The sequence below is a fragment of the Trachymyrmex septentrionalis genome, unplaced genomic scaffold (genome assembly GCF_001594115.1).
Source record: "Trachymyrmex septentrionalis isolate Tsep2-gDNA-1 unplaced genomic scaffold, Tsep1.0 scaffold94, whole genome shotgun sequence".
Classification (NCBI taxonomy): Eukaryota; Metazoa; Arthropoda; class Insecta; order Hymenoptera; family Formicidae; genus Trachymyrmex; species Trachymyrmex septentrionalis.
The window spans coordinates 87,423-102,043 of NW_017306130.1; the positions used below are offsets into that span (position 1 = coordinate 87,423).

General features: G+C 31.9%; 2 protein-coding genes across 6 annotated transcripts in view; one reads left to right on the top strand and one right to left on the bottom strand.

Annotated features, from left to right (window-relative positions):
• LOC108756085 (tubulin delta chain-like) overlaps window positions 1–950 on the bottom strand; it is a 4,658-nt gene extending 3,708 nt beyond the window's left edge. Inside the window, exon 1 of the mRNA XM_018499645.1 lies at window positions 876–950. The gene's annotated coding sequence lies outside the window, so the exon portion shown is untranslated. The remainder of the gene's footprint in view (window positions 1–875) is intronic.
• Window positions 951–1,021: 71 nt separating this feature from the next.
• Window positions 1,022–14,378, top strand: LOC108756090 (PAB-dependent poly(A)-specific ribonuclease subunit PAN2). Of its 5 annotated transcripts, XM_018499655.1 has the most exons (21): window positions 1,500–1,584; window positions 2,605–2,792; window positions 3,706–3,875; window positions 3,939–4,059; window positions 4,293–4,489; window positions 4,575–4,788; window positions 4,898–5,034; window positions 5,232–5,378; window positions 5,456–5,552; window positions 7,479–7,724; window positions 7,813–8,052; window positions 8,337–8,583; window positions 9,549–9,728; window positions 10,061–10,227; window positions 10,333–10,501; window positions 10,574–11,108; window positions 11,185–11,402; window positions 11,542–11,671; window positions 11,799–12,023; window positions 12,091–12,352; window positions 12,583–14,378. In XM_018499655.1, exons 1-21 carry the CDS (start codon window positions 1,500–1,502, stop codon window positions 12,595–12,597), a joined length of 3,990 nt encoding a protein of 1,329 aa, XP_018355157.1. In that variant the 3' UTR covers window positions 12,598–14,378. The 5 variants fall into 5 exon arrangements, with proteins under 5 accessions (XP_018355154.1, XP_018355158.1, XP_018355157.1 ...); XM_018499652.1 differs by having other exon boundaries at window positions 1,022–1,584; window positions 12,091–14,378; XM_018499656.1 differs by having other exon boundaries at window positions 1,022–1,584; window positions 8,337–8,556; window positions 11,802–12,023; window positions 12,091–14,378.
• Window positions 14,379–14,621: the final 243 nt, after the last annotated feature.

A 14,621-nucleotide genomic window follows, 5' to 3' on the forward strand; every position in this document is an offset into this window, starting at 1 on the left:
TTTTATAGCGACGCTCACAGTTAGACGCGAGCGCTTTACGCGCAGGACGCATACTGACTGGATCGCATTTACAAAAACACATTTCTTCTTACTTTTCTCCTATACTATCTCTTTGTCTTTCACACACTTTAAATATGATAATTTCGTTAAATTATAAATTAGAGTGATAAAATTAAAATGAATATTGAACTTTTTAAGTATAGATTGTTTTTTAATCACATTGATAAAATTGTTAGAGAAATATAATAAAAGAGCGAAATTAGACAATAATTACGTGCAATAAGCATGTAATTAAAACTATTATTGATATACAAATCAAACAATTATTTCAATAAGTCACAATTTAGAACGTTTCTTACAATTTGATGTACCGAAAACTTATTAGACTTAATTGTATGTCAATAGGCGTTACAATATTTGTAGCACGCAATTATTGCCCAATTTCTCACTTACAAAAATTGTTCTCACTTTCAACAATTTTATCTACGCTATCGCGCTTGTAGCATTTATTACATACTTATGAGAAATCTTATGAGAAATGCGATTTTAGCAATTACGCTTTTTAGCAGTCAAAGAATTGTGAATATTTAAAACAAAAACGTAAGTCAAATACACTTTAAAAGCTTATTATTATCTTAATTATAAAATTATTATTACCTTGTAGATGTTCAATAATTCCATTTTGCTCTAGTTTATTGAAACAGTCGGAGAAATAAATTTGGATGCACCGTAATAGTGCTCGACACAACGGTTTACTGTAAAATATTAAATGCCTTTAAGTACGTAGGTATTAATAAGTCACACGTTTTCGCGATAAAATTCTTCTTTAATAAATTGTCACATGTCGATGCAGACACGTATTACAAATTGTATACCCGTAGTGTAGAAAAATGGATGTTGCTATGCAGTTGATATCCACTTTCTCAGTTGGCGCTAATGTATGGCGGCATTTTGCGCCTGCGGTTACAGGATAAAAACCGGCATAATCACTTTCAGTGTTAGCTCATTCCGCTCTGGTTCATTGTTTAGTGCTTATTGTGCTCAGGTTTCTGTCTATCTGTATTTGCTCGCGAAGTCTGAACACCGTGAATATGCGATTATGAATTAAATCGCATCTCAACAAACGGCGAAAAGCACAGTTTTCTCGGTGAACGGATAGCAAAGAAATACAGTCGAGAAAAACGTGTTATGATGCGCTTGTCTATCGTTGAGTTTTTCAATCCAGCGGCTCACGATGGCATAGTAATGCACAAAGTGTTTCGCTTGCTGCACAGTTGCCAGGACGACTAACGTGCGTGTTGGTGTGTTTGTCGTCTGTTCCGCCGTGCGTGCGTGCGTGATTGCGCGAGTGTGTGACTGTGTGCGCCGCGTATACCTGCGGTGTATTATGATAAGAGACCAATCATTATTGGGAATATTGGAACGCAGTTCTCGTGTCAATTTCACATCGTTCCAATGCCACGCAACGACGTAGTCTGAAGTAAGCCACCGCGCGCATCATGGACTATCCGGTGTTGGATCTCTTCGATCCCTCGGTAGAACCTACGGACCACGTCAACTGCGAGGAGGAACAAGATCTACTTTGTAAGTAGCCCTGTTTGTCGCGTCACGCGCGCGCTTCTTTCGCGCGGCCAAGAAGCGCGGGAGAGCCGCTTTCGGTGGAGCAGCACCGGAATTTCTCTGTCGCATGTATTCATTCTACCTGCGCTTTTTTTTTTATCTTTATCAGTTTCTCGTATCGCGTCTGTTTCTACTTTCCATGACGTTCGTTTGCTTTCGAACGTTTACGCGCGGAACACCGCCGATCCGGCCGATTGTAGAATATCAGCTGGCATCAGCTGTTTCTCCAACACGCAGGAGCGCGGCCAAGATCGTCCTTTGTTATTTCCAAGCTTAATACAGTGATTAAGAAAAATCGTTGAAGCAGTAATGACCAAATGTTTTCTTCTTGAAAATCGATTGTTATACTTTGGTTTCTACCTTGTATGTACCTCGTTTGCTGCAGTAACGACATAATTACAAAATGGTTATTTTTTATTATCTTGCAGAAAAAGAATAAAGAATATAAAGAAAAAAAAAACATACTTTTATTTTTCTACAATTAGAGTTATTATATCAAAATTGCTCTTTTACATTAATATTACAAAATTTTATTGATTCAAAACATTCAAACTTATTTTTTAGAAAGTTTTCTTTGTTTTTTAGAGTACATCATTGTTGTAGCAAATGTGTGAGTAAATATAATCTCTACTTCAGTAAAAAAATTATTTTGGATATTTGTATATTCAACAATAAATTATGATCTCTTGAAAAGCATAACAGTGTATTTTGTATTTTATTTTTATCATTATATTTGCGCGGCTTATATTTAGAAACTGTATAGATAACTTTATCGCATTTTGATAAAGATATAATTTACAAAAACATAAACTATTATTTTATATTTTGTTTATATTTAATTATTTATGTCAAATAAATTGCAAATAAAACGAAAATTTTGCTAAAGCGTTTGAATTAGCAAGAAAGGAATATCTTTCTGCTTTTAGGATTATGTGTGTAAAAGAAAAGTATACTTGAATCTCGACTAATCGATTCTCATTTCAGGGGACGATTGTAATTATGTCGTATCTGGAGGTGAATATGTACGTGCAACGGAGCAGTTTGGAGAGGACTTTTCCGGAGCTGAGTTTCACGAAACTAGAACATTGCTCGCCGATGGCGGGGATAGATTTGGAGTTTCCACTGCCACTTTCGACACGATTGAAGAACTTATGTGGATGGGAAATCAAGGGGTATGTTATTGATACTATTTATACCAAATTTTTTATTCATTATTATATCAATATTTATTATAATTTAATATAATTTGATTGGAATAACATTCAAATCTTGGACGAAGAACCGATTTATAATAAACATCTGGTCTCAGAGATGCTTAACATTAAAAAATAGCGACAGTTTTAATCTCCAGATAAATGCAAAAGGTCTTCATAAATCATATATTTCAATTATAAACAATATTTGACTTTGCATTGCTAAGATTTTTCACAGTGCTGTTGATTCTAGAGCGTTATATGGTTTTCTTTATTTTATTTTATACATTAGACGTTATATACTTATAATTGTGATACTAATTTTGTACCTCTTTTGACATATTATTGACGATTATTTCAATATTAACATGGATTTTTTCAATTGTCGGACTCCGAGGTGAATTTTTTTTTACCAGAGAAGCGTATTGTGCTTGTTTTAATTTAATTTTGATAACTTATAACATGTTTCTTTGTGTTTTCACTAGAACAACGAGAAATCTTTCGCAATCGGTCATTCAATCGCTTGACGAGCAATTTTTCATTTCTCTGACTTAACACTTATCTAACTATGCAATAAAACCGTCGCTTTCTTTTTCTTTTAATATTAATTTTACTGCGCCTGAATGTACAGCTGAAAATTGTACAGCTGAAGAGGACCTAAATATAAGGACCTATTATATACCCTAATATAATCGAAACATGTATTGTATTTTGTATTGTATTCTGTAACGTTTTCATACTCTTACTTTCTGCGGTTTTTATAATTTCTTTTTTTTTATATTTAGTTGTAATTATACTCGTGTTAAATGAATAATAAAAACTTTTTATGTCTTTTGACTCTTATTAGCCTTTTATATCACATTGTCGCATTTTTAATACTAATTTGTTGTAGGGTCACGTAACATCCTACTATGGGCCTGGTTTACAAAAATATACCTCTTTTCAAGTCCATGCAACGCAGGAGATACGACAAATTCATACTGTAGATGAGGGTATCTTAGTGTTGTCTCAAAGTCAGTTGAGATGCCAATTGCGGAGAGGCATACCTATATTTACTCATACGTATGTTCATATTTTGTACTAACATTATTATCCACGGATTTGAGCAAATCTAGATTGTTATAGGTCGATGAATATGAACGATATGCAATGTATGTTACAAATTTCCCCAGCCAGATTACTCATGGGTGGACATCAGGATAAAATAATTGATTTTAACCTTGCTAGAGGAAAAGAGACTGGATTAGTAAGAATCTATCAACTAAACTAAATGTTACATTAATTCCGAGTACGAGATGCGATGGCCTGAATTTTCATTTTCTGATTGACTTGTAGTTAAACTTAACCTGATATTTTATCCAATGGGGTTCATCTATGGTGATGTCATGAATGAAGCCCATTGAATGAAACATCAGATTAAGCTGAATCACAAGTTAATCAGAAATGAAAAAAAAATTAAGGCTTATATTATATTTGTAGGTGGATGTAGATGAGAATGGTTGTGCGATATTGAGACAACATAGTAGGCTTATATGTGCTGGAAATCCTGCGGGAAGAATAGATCTCAGGGATCCAAATACATTATCAATAGAACATACTTTGGATACTCACAGTGGTTCCTTAAGTGATTTCGATGTTCAAGGAAATTATCTTGTTACATGTGGATTTAGTAACTGGTGAGGCATAAGATAATCAAAAAGTTTTTAGCCATCTTATATACTTAACACACATATGTTATAAATATTTATGGATTATATTTAGTCGTCAGGGTCTTACTGTTGATCGATTTTTAATGGCCTATGATTTGAGACAAATGAGAGCATTAAGTCCAGTCACAACTATGGTATATCCTCTTTTATTAAAGTTCCTACCAAGTTATTCCAGTCGGCTTGCAGTGGTATCGCCGCTAGGACAAATGCAACTACTTGATACAATATATGCTAATGTACAACCTTCAGTGACGTGTTTATATCAGGTAAATTTACACGTGTTCACAATTTAAGCAAAAAATTTAAAGTAGAAATTTTTTAAAATAGTATATACATACAGAGATTATATACAGAAATTATATTGTATATTATTAGGTTGCTACTGGCGGTGCGACGATATTATCATTTGATGTAGCACCTACATCTCAATGTCTTTGCTTTGGAGATTTGGCAGGCTCTATACATTTAATGTCCACCAACACCCCGGAACCTCAATTTAATACATTTTCTAGGTCAGTAATTATTTTAATCAATTTTAAAATTAATACGAATTATATAATTTTTATATACTGAAATAATTGACACAATATACTAAAATCTATTGACAAATAATTTATATTACGTATATAAAATCAAGAACAGTTAGAAGATGAATACAAAGATAATAAAGAATAAGATCTAAGTATATGTATATTTTTATTTTGCTTAGGCCTACGGAATTTGCCGATCCAATTGAGACAATACCATCGATTCCTTTTGATGACGATATTACGCCGTATAGTACAATACCAATGGTATATTCAGATCAACCACTTCTAAGTGATTGGCCTGAAGAATACTTGAAAAAAGTTTATAGGTAGGTCTCTCCTATGATAGGTCTTTCCATTTTTGTACAACCAAGAAACAGGTAATTTGATTTTCATTCTTTCATAGGAGAACTCCATCAATAGATCCTGAAATCTTACGCACAATGAAAATGCAGGGAACAATAGGATACGCACCAAATCCTCAGGCTTTTCGCAGAAATCAAGTGAGGAAACAATATTCTCCCACTCTATTGCAATATTCTCCTCCGTCTCTTCTCAAATTATCTTAAACTCCGTTCATAAATTCTTCCTATTTTTGTTTACCAAATTTTGAAATCTATTCTGCTTATGACTTGATATCAAATTTAATATTGATATATATGACTTCTATATATCATTAAATTGCTATCCAAATTGATATACATACATATATTTCAAAAATATATTAATATACAAATGAATTCTTTCATGATTTTGAAGCTTCACTAGCAATTAAATTGATCAATTACAACAATATATTATTGACGTGAAAATTAAGGCTCAATGTGTGGCGTTTAATTTTTAGAAAAAAAAATTTGCTATATATTAAGACTGATAACTTTTCGTGATAATTATTATAGTCTATAAAGAGACGTGATATATTTTCGTAAACTAGTCCAATGTACTCTACTAATTTTACAATAATATAGCAAAAAAAAACAGTCAAAATGTATTATATATACACTGCGCGTGTAAAATATTGAAATTTCTTTACTTTTCTCGTTATTTTTTTTGTTTCATATATATAGTCAATTTTCCATATATACTATATATATGATAAAAATATTTAAAATGTTAAAAAATATTAAAAAGTATATGATTGTAATTTTGAAAATTAATATGAAATTAATATCGTTATATTATTATATTAATGCAAGTACTATCAATTTTTTTATTATAATAAATATATTTTTTGTTAGTGCCATTTACAGGAATCTGTTTATTTTTATTTGATCAATATTTTTTGATACTTTGCTTGCTATGAAGTTCGGTAAAATAAATTTGACATACGTTAAATCAGAACAATTCTAAATGTGTTTCATATTAAATATAAAATAGTTTCATTTTTTTTATATATATTTACATCTGAATCTCATAGATCCAATATTGTCAACAATGTGCCAACAAATTTATACATATAAAAAAATAATACGTAATAAAAATACATCTCCGTGCTGTAGCATATAATTGAAATATATAATTCTAAATATATTTTTATTATTTAAATAATATTGTTTAAATAATTAAAAATATTTAAGTGACATATAATTGATGAATTTTATCATTAAATATTACATGTACAATATATTTTTTTCTTACTATGTAAACCATACAATACTAAAATAATTCTTTTTTTTTTTAAGAACTGCTAATAAAGCATGTTACTCAATTAAAAATTGGGCTCTTCAATTTAATTATGATCAGCGAAGTTGAGGCCTTATTAATTTTTTTGCATTGCAGAAAAAATACAGTAGTGTAAGGAAAAACGTGTGCATTGAAATATATCAATAGTATAAGTCTTAATTTTCTTTATAGTTATTTGTGATGACATTTACAGAACGATCGACATAAAGAAGAAAAAACATGAATAAATGTTTCTAATATACCTTCCGCCAAAAGTATCCACAATTCTCTTATAGCTTATCGATCACTCTTATCAGTATGATATTTTACTGCCTTCGTTCTCTCAATTCGCGCAATGTGTTTATGATTGATTGCATTTTGTCTTTTCGTTTAATGATTTCCGATGAACAATCTCGATAGGCGATTAATATATTTACATGTAAAATATGTTCCGCATAAAATGTATACTCGAAATTGTATTTGAGTGAAATAATAAAGGTTGTATGATATACAACAGTATGCGTAACTTTAATATGATGCGCCGTATTATCGGTTCAGTTCCCACAACGCGTTCTTTAATATATAGGTATTATTTATTTTTTCACAATCCAAAAGTCTACTCTCTATCATGCACCAAACTGTACAAACTATCTCGATATCTCACGTGTAACGCATGGCAAATTCCATAAGATAGAAACTATCTTGGCGAAAAATATCCGATACACGTTTTCACAGTGGAATAAAAATAAATAATACCTCTTTTGCAGATACCGTACAATCTGGAAACGGGTACGTCTTCACGACGTGGCTTAGTCGCGAAGCTTTTCGTGGGGGACTCACGGTCTAAAACAGATGACGGCACCTTTGTAGCCATACCTAAGCGTTATCGTAAAATTGAGTTGAAATACTCACGGCTTGGTTACGATGATTTCGATTTTGATCAGTACAATCGAACCAGCTTTTGCGGTCTGGAGGCTACACTTCCTAACAGTTATTGCAATGCTATGCTGCAGGTAAGCCCAAGAAAACTGTAGTGTCCGAGGTGAGTCGGGACAATGAATAAAGTAAATCACAGATCAGACACACGTTCGTGCTTTGTAGTTGCTTTACTACTGCGAACCTGTAAGGGTAGCATTGCTCTCACATTCGTGCCAACGAGAGTTTTGTCTTTCTTGCGAATTGGGATTCTTATTTCACATGCTGGATACATCACCAGGATTTCCCTGCCAAGCTGCAAATTTTCTTAGGGCTTTTAGGACAGTACGGGAAGCGTCAGCATTAGGACTTATACTGAATGATCCAGAATCGAAGAAAAAGATCAATCTGATAGTGCTCATACAAGTATGATAATAAACAAATACAATAAGTTATAACGTCCAACGTAAAAATTATATTTAATAACTTGCGTTAGAACGAATGTTCCAAATGTACGTTTATTTGAAATGAAAGAAAACAGACTTTTTTACAACTTTATTTCGTATAAATGTTTATAAATTTATATTTCGGAAATGCTCTTTTACCAAATGTTTAAATCTCTATTAAAAATTGCATTAAAAATCGCATGACATATTTATAAATTTAATATATTGACAGAAAGATTATTTATGGTTTGAATTTTGTATTAGAGCTGGAATAGATTTATTCTACATCAAATACACTACGAGATTCTGGAAACCAGGAAGCGACAACAAAAAGAAGAGGAAGCAGCGCGACTTAAATCAGATTCCAAATATCCTCCATTTGTTTATAACGAACAGGATTTTCCTAGCATCCTTGAGGACCTCGGTTCTCGATATAGGAGTCACGATGATGAGAGAAAAAAAAAGAGGAAGCAAGAGGAGGATGGTAAATATATGTGGATCACATCGAAAGGTAAACACAATTTATGTGTAACCTTTGCACTGGGCACTTTTGTGTTTATTTTTCAATTTGTATGTGATTTATTTGATTTTTTATTTGCTTTAGTTAAGTTGATATATCCGAAGAGCAAGAAACGACTGAGAACTATATGATTAATGTATAATTGTAATCATAATTTTTTATAACGGTGCTGAAACATTACATTCATTTTAATAAGCCACCTTCCAATTTTATTATAATCTTGCATTCTTAGGATATCTCACTGTAACTTTTTTAATTACGCCGACGCATATATTTGTTTAGAATGTATCTTTATTGATCTCATATTAAACCAATAAGTTATGGCGTTGCTGCTTGTTATTCCTTAAATCGCTTTTTTTTCTATATATATTATGTATATGTTTTTGTAATAAGAGAGAGAGAGAAGAGCAGCTAGCCCCTTTTATCCTTATTTTCCAAAAATTGCATGATTTTGCCTTCATACTTATATGTGTGTATATATATCGATATTAATCACATATTTTTTTAATTCTATAATTTTATTAAAATAATAATTATACATATATATAATTATTAAAAAATATTGCGATTTAAAAAATATGTGATTAATATCGATGCGTTAAAAGTATCAATATACTCGTATGATAATATGTAACACTGAGATCTTAAATTATCTAATTATATTTTAAAAAATAACCAAAATTATCTTAACAATATCTAGTTTGCATTGTTTAGTTAAAAAATCAAGAGGGAGATTATGTCGAACTTTCTAAGTTTGACATAATATTTTGAACTAAATAAATAAACCGAAACATTAAAATTATTACAAAACATACGAAATTACAAACGCATATGTATCACGCTACTGTTATAAAATCGTTACACATATTTTTTTAGTGAAAATATTTATACTCAATTCTAATGATATCGTTAATAATATTCATTTATTTTATCTTTAAATGCATTATTACGAGTAGACAAGACCACCAAAAAATCCGCCGAAGACAATGAAGTGCGAGATGATGAAACAGAGATCAGTCGTCTATTTGGATCTGAACAAATGCACATACATCGTTGTCTCAAATGTGGGCAAGAAGCTACAAAACATTCTATCATGTTACTTTGTAACTTAGTTTACCCGGAAATAATTAATCCTTGTAAGCTATTGTCAAGCAATATGTGTCCAATGCTTTGGCTGGACAGAAAGTCTGAGTTTAGCGTGTAAATTGAAAACTTTTGCTGTATATATTCAATCATTCGAATATTTTAAAGCAAATAGATATAAGATAAGTGTAGTCTAATAATATGATATATATTTATAGATAAATTTTTACATTTTTTCAAATATCCACAAAATTCCATAAAGATTGTGATACAACGTTCAAAAAATAATTTTCAATATCCTACACGCTCATTTGATTTTTTGTGCAACCTTAGCTTAATGCGCACATCCATACTCGCGGCTGAACACAAGATTTACCTTTTGTAGCTGAAGAGGTACCGTTCACAAATGTTCTTGCCCGCAGTTTAAGACCTGAGAAAATTACACCCGCATGGTGTGACAATTGTCAGAAATTTACACCTACTCTCCAGTCTCGACAATTGACTAAACTACCTCAAATACTGGCTCTAAATTGTGGCTTAGATACTCAGCAGGTACTTACGACATCAGATTAGATGTACAATTGTAGCGTGTGCAGAATCAAAGAACGAAAATCGCATACTACGCTTCATTCATTTTATGAGAACGAATTATTACAGGACAAAGCGTTTTGGCAAAATCAAATGGACATCGTAGTGCAAAACGTGTTGACGGGAAAAGAGAGCAGTCCCAACTCGAGTCCTGTGCCTGTTACTGCGAAGCCCTGTCGATATGGCAATAATTGCACGCGAACTGGATGTCGATTCAGGCACATTGGACGCGACTCAGGTACATAAATATTTTGATGTAGAGATTAAACACGTTGCTTTGAATTAATGCTAACCATATTTTACTGTGCAGAAACAGAAAAATTATTAACGTCGTCCTCCACACCATCTACCTCATCGACAGCGACCGTTACATCGCCTCCTAGTCATTTATATTACTTGCATTCATGGATACCCCACAACATAGAAATCTCCATTGAAGAAAACGGAGAAATGACAGTTAAAAAAATCAGCGAACCAAGAAGCGAGTTGAATGATATGTTCATACAGACAAGCATGATGGAGAACGGTCAAGATGACAGAACAGTACAAGTTATTTCTGAAAACTCTGAAAATAACGGTGAGGAAAATATTGAAAATTGTTTAGCATCGAAGATTGGAAATTGTAATATAACAGAAGATGACGAAGCTGTAAAAAGTACAAATCTGGAGATCTCTTATAATACTCAAAGGATACAGTATGGTCTCAGTGCTGTTGTCTGTTATATTGACGATAAAAATAACGAGGAACGGAGAAATATTGTAGCACTATTACGAGTTGGACCAAATTATCATGAACGATCGGCAGGCAATGCCGTATCGCAATGGTATATTTTTAATGATTTCTGGTAAGTTGTTTCCGTCTAGGAAAGAAAGTTGTCCACACTTTAACATCATTTATTATCGACGTGATACTTGTTATAGTATACAACCAGTGACTCCTCAGGAAGCGGTATGGTTTAATCTCGATTGGAAAGTGCCGTGTGTACTCCATTATACAGCGATACCTGCTCCTGAGCCAACACAGTTTGTCAGTCCTCTTACATATGATGTTTTTGGAGAAGATAAATGTATTGCTCGCAGTGGTGGAACTAGAGGAATTACATTTACTCCTTTAGCATCAGATGAAATGCCTAAGAAAGGTAGATTTCTCTGTCATAATAATCTCTTTGTATTTTCGCTCTTTATATGAAATAGAAAGGAAGAAAGAAAATTATTGTATACTTTTAATGTGGCTCGTCCTATATCCTTTTTAGTATGCTCAAATTATTGTAATTGCAGGAGAGTTGGTAGGCATCGATGCAGAATTCGTTACCTTAAATCAGGAAGAATCTGAACTACGAAGCGATGGAAAGATGTCAACTATAAAACCGAGCCATATGTCGGTCGCGCGAATCACATGTATCCGCGGGTATGTTTTATGAACTGTTATGTAAACAATAATGCTTCATAAATTGAGAGATTTTAATTTGATTAAATAAAAAATGCTTAATATTCGAGTTATTTTAAATCTATATATAGTATTTTCTTATTTTTAGTAGACAAGGTCCTTTGGAGGGTACACCGTTTATAGACGATTATATAAGCACTCAGGAACAGGTGGTCGACTATCTAACAAAATTTAGTGGAATCCAACCGGGTGATTTAGATGCGAATTTTAGTAGTAAACATCTCACAACTTTGAAATCGACGTATCAAAAGTTGAGGTTCTTAGTGGACAATGGTATAATTTTTGTTGGGCATGGCCTGAAAAACGATTTTAGGTAAAATACTACTTGATATCTACGATGATGGTCGGTAATATTTTTTTTTAATGTGTGAACTTTGCAGGGTAATAAATTTGGTAGTGCCGCCGGAACAAATAGTAGATACAGTTTTGTTGTTTCACTTACCTCATCATCGTATGGTGTCGTTACGTTTCTTGACCTGGCACTTTTTGGGTAAAAACATTCAGTCTGAAACTCACGATTCAACCGAAGATGCGCGAGCAGCTTTAGAATTGTATCGCAAGTACAAAGAACTAGAAAGTTTTGGCACATTGACAGAAACATTGAAAGAACTTTACGAAGTGGGCAGCCAATTACAATGGAAAGTAAGAATAAAAATTCTTACATTTTACATTATTAAATGTCATGTCTATGGCCGGTATTTATAGTCAGTTCGTATTTCAAGGCCATCTTAAAATGCTAATGCAGCTCTCTGATTGATTCATGATGATACCTCAAGACAGAACTTAAAACGGTCTTGAATATAAAAACTGACTATGAATACCGGCTTATAAGTCTCGTTAAATTTATTTCTTTAACCATTATTTGATTTTAGGTTCCTGATAGCTGATATGAGGATATATACAATGATATAGATAATGAAATCAATAGCGATAATGACGATTAGACGATATGGATATTCATTATCATTGTTCAAAAAGTATTCAATAAGCGTTATTTGCGTTCGTCGCAGTATCGTATAATCCAATGTTAATCATGGATTTGCCTATTCATCATTCACAGAAAACAGATTTATTCAACGCACACGTAATATTATTAGACGGAATTTTTGAAGATTTTATTTCGCAACATCATCATGAAGTTAAAAGAATTACAGATTGGAAAACATTGATATTCATTTAGGCGTTAATTTCGCTCATTGTTGCATGTATTAGATCATTGTTGCATCTATATATCGAAAATGTATACATATACATTTTATTCAATGATAATACGTCAAATCAACATATTTTTTAACACTGGTAGAGCTAATTGTTCGTGAATAGCCCATTGAAAGAATTGAATGAGAAAATTGTTAATCATGATTTTAAATAGAAATTAAGCATAATACGAATTTGTATATATTGTCTGATAACATATTGGCGTTTTGAAGAGCAGTAACGATCTCGCACTGCCCGAATATAATATTCACAAGGAGATGGTATGATCGAAATGCGAAATGTAAAATGTAAAACAAAATGATACTAAATAATTATAATTTATTCGAAAGGGCAGATTGAGTGTATCAAAAATGTAAAAAAAAATTCTGAGGAAACTGCAACTGAAGTTGGGAATCCGATTAATTGTAAGTTAAGAGAGATTCTTTAGGTTGACAAACAAGAAAGCAGTGTGGCCGAAATTACTAATATATATATATATATATATATACCCACATATGAATTTTGTGTGATGTCTGTGTACTTAAAAGACTAACAAAAATTTATTAAATTGTAAAATATATATTATCTAAATATATTTTTAAAAAAGTTGGTACTCTTGATACATTTGCACTTCGTCGGTCGCGATGGTCATGGACCAAAAAATATAATATGCGTGCGTCTCAGCGCTGTCAGCTTTCCTGTTTATCATGCAGGGTTCTAATACTTAACATATAGCTCATCAGATCCCAACTTTAACTGCAATTCTCAGAAACTAAGGCTCATTTTCTAATCCCTTTACATTCTTAATCAGCACAATATTAAAAAAATATTTTTAAATATTTATTAAATTATTATTTTTACGTTAAATAAATATTTAAAAACCGTTTTAAAAATATTGTCTGCTGATTTGATTATTAGTACATTTACGCGCAACGACATCAACGATTAAGAGTAACAGAATCAGCCCCTTAATCCTCCTTTCGAATAAACGATAATATCTCATTTGATTCCGTGCCATCTCCTTGTCAGTCTAATTTTCATTCATATCCATTTGTATCCCAAAGTGAACATATTCCGTCTCGATCCATCAAACAATTGTCAATATAGTCGTAAATAGTTATAGCGTAATAGCAATAATTGAATTATGTATTTTTAAGTATATAATAGCTCACAGTTTTCTTTTATACAACGTATTTTTTTAGTGGAGCAACTTTTGTACGATTTTGCAAAGCCGAATTTCAGATGCGAATTTTTTTATAAATATTTCATGGATTTTAGTTTCCTCAATCACACACAGTCGCCTTCACATTTGCGCAAATACCAGTCACATTTGCAGTCACGACTGCAAATAACTGTTATTCAATGTCGTTTTTCAAACTGATTGTCAAACTAATCCATTTGCATGGAAAGCTCTTAAAATGCGAAAAAAAATCTATTCACGAAAATGTGGTAATATATTTTACAAACTGACACACAACTGTGTGCATTATAAATTATTTTTATATACATTTTACCAATAAAAGAATATGAAGGATACTGTCCAAAATATTAAAAAAAAAACTCGAGATTAATATATTTTTTTATATTCGGAAGAATTTTCTTATAATTTTTATGATATAACTTATATATTGGTTTCAATGCGGTTAGTGCGATCAGTAAATAGCACAGTCACAGTATATACATTGACCGTTAAACAAATATATGTTTTATGCCA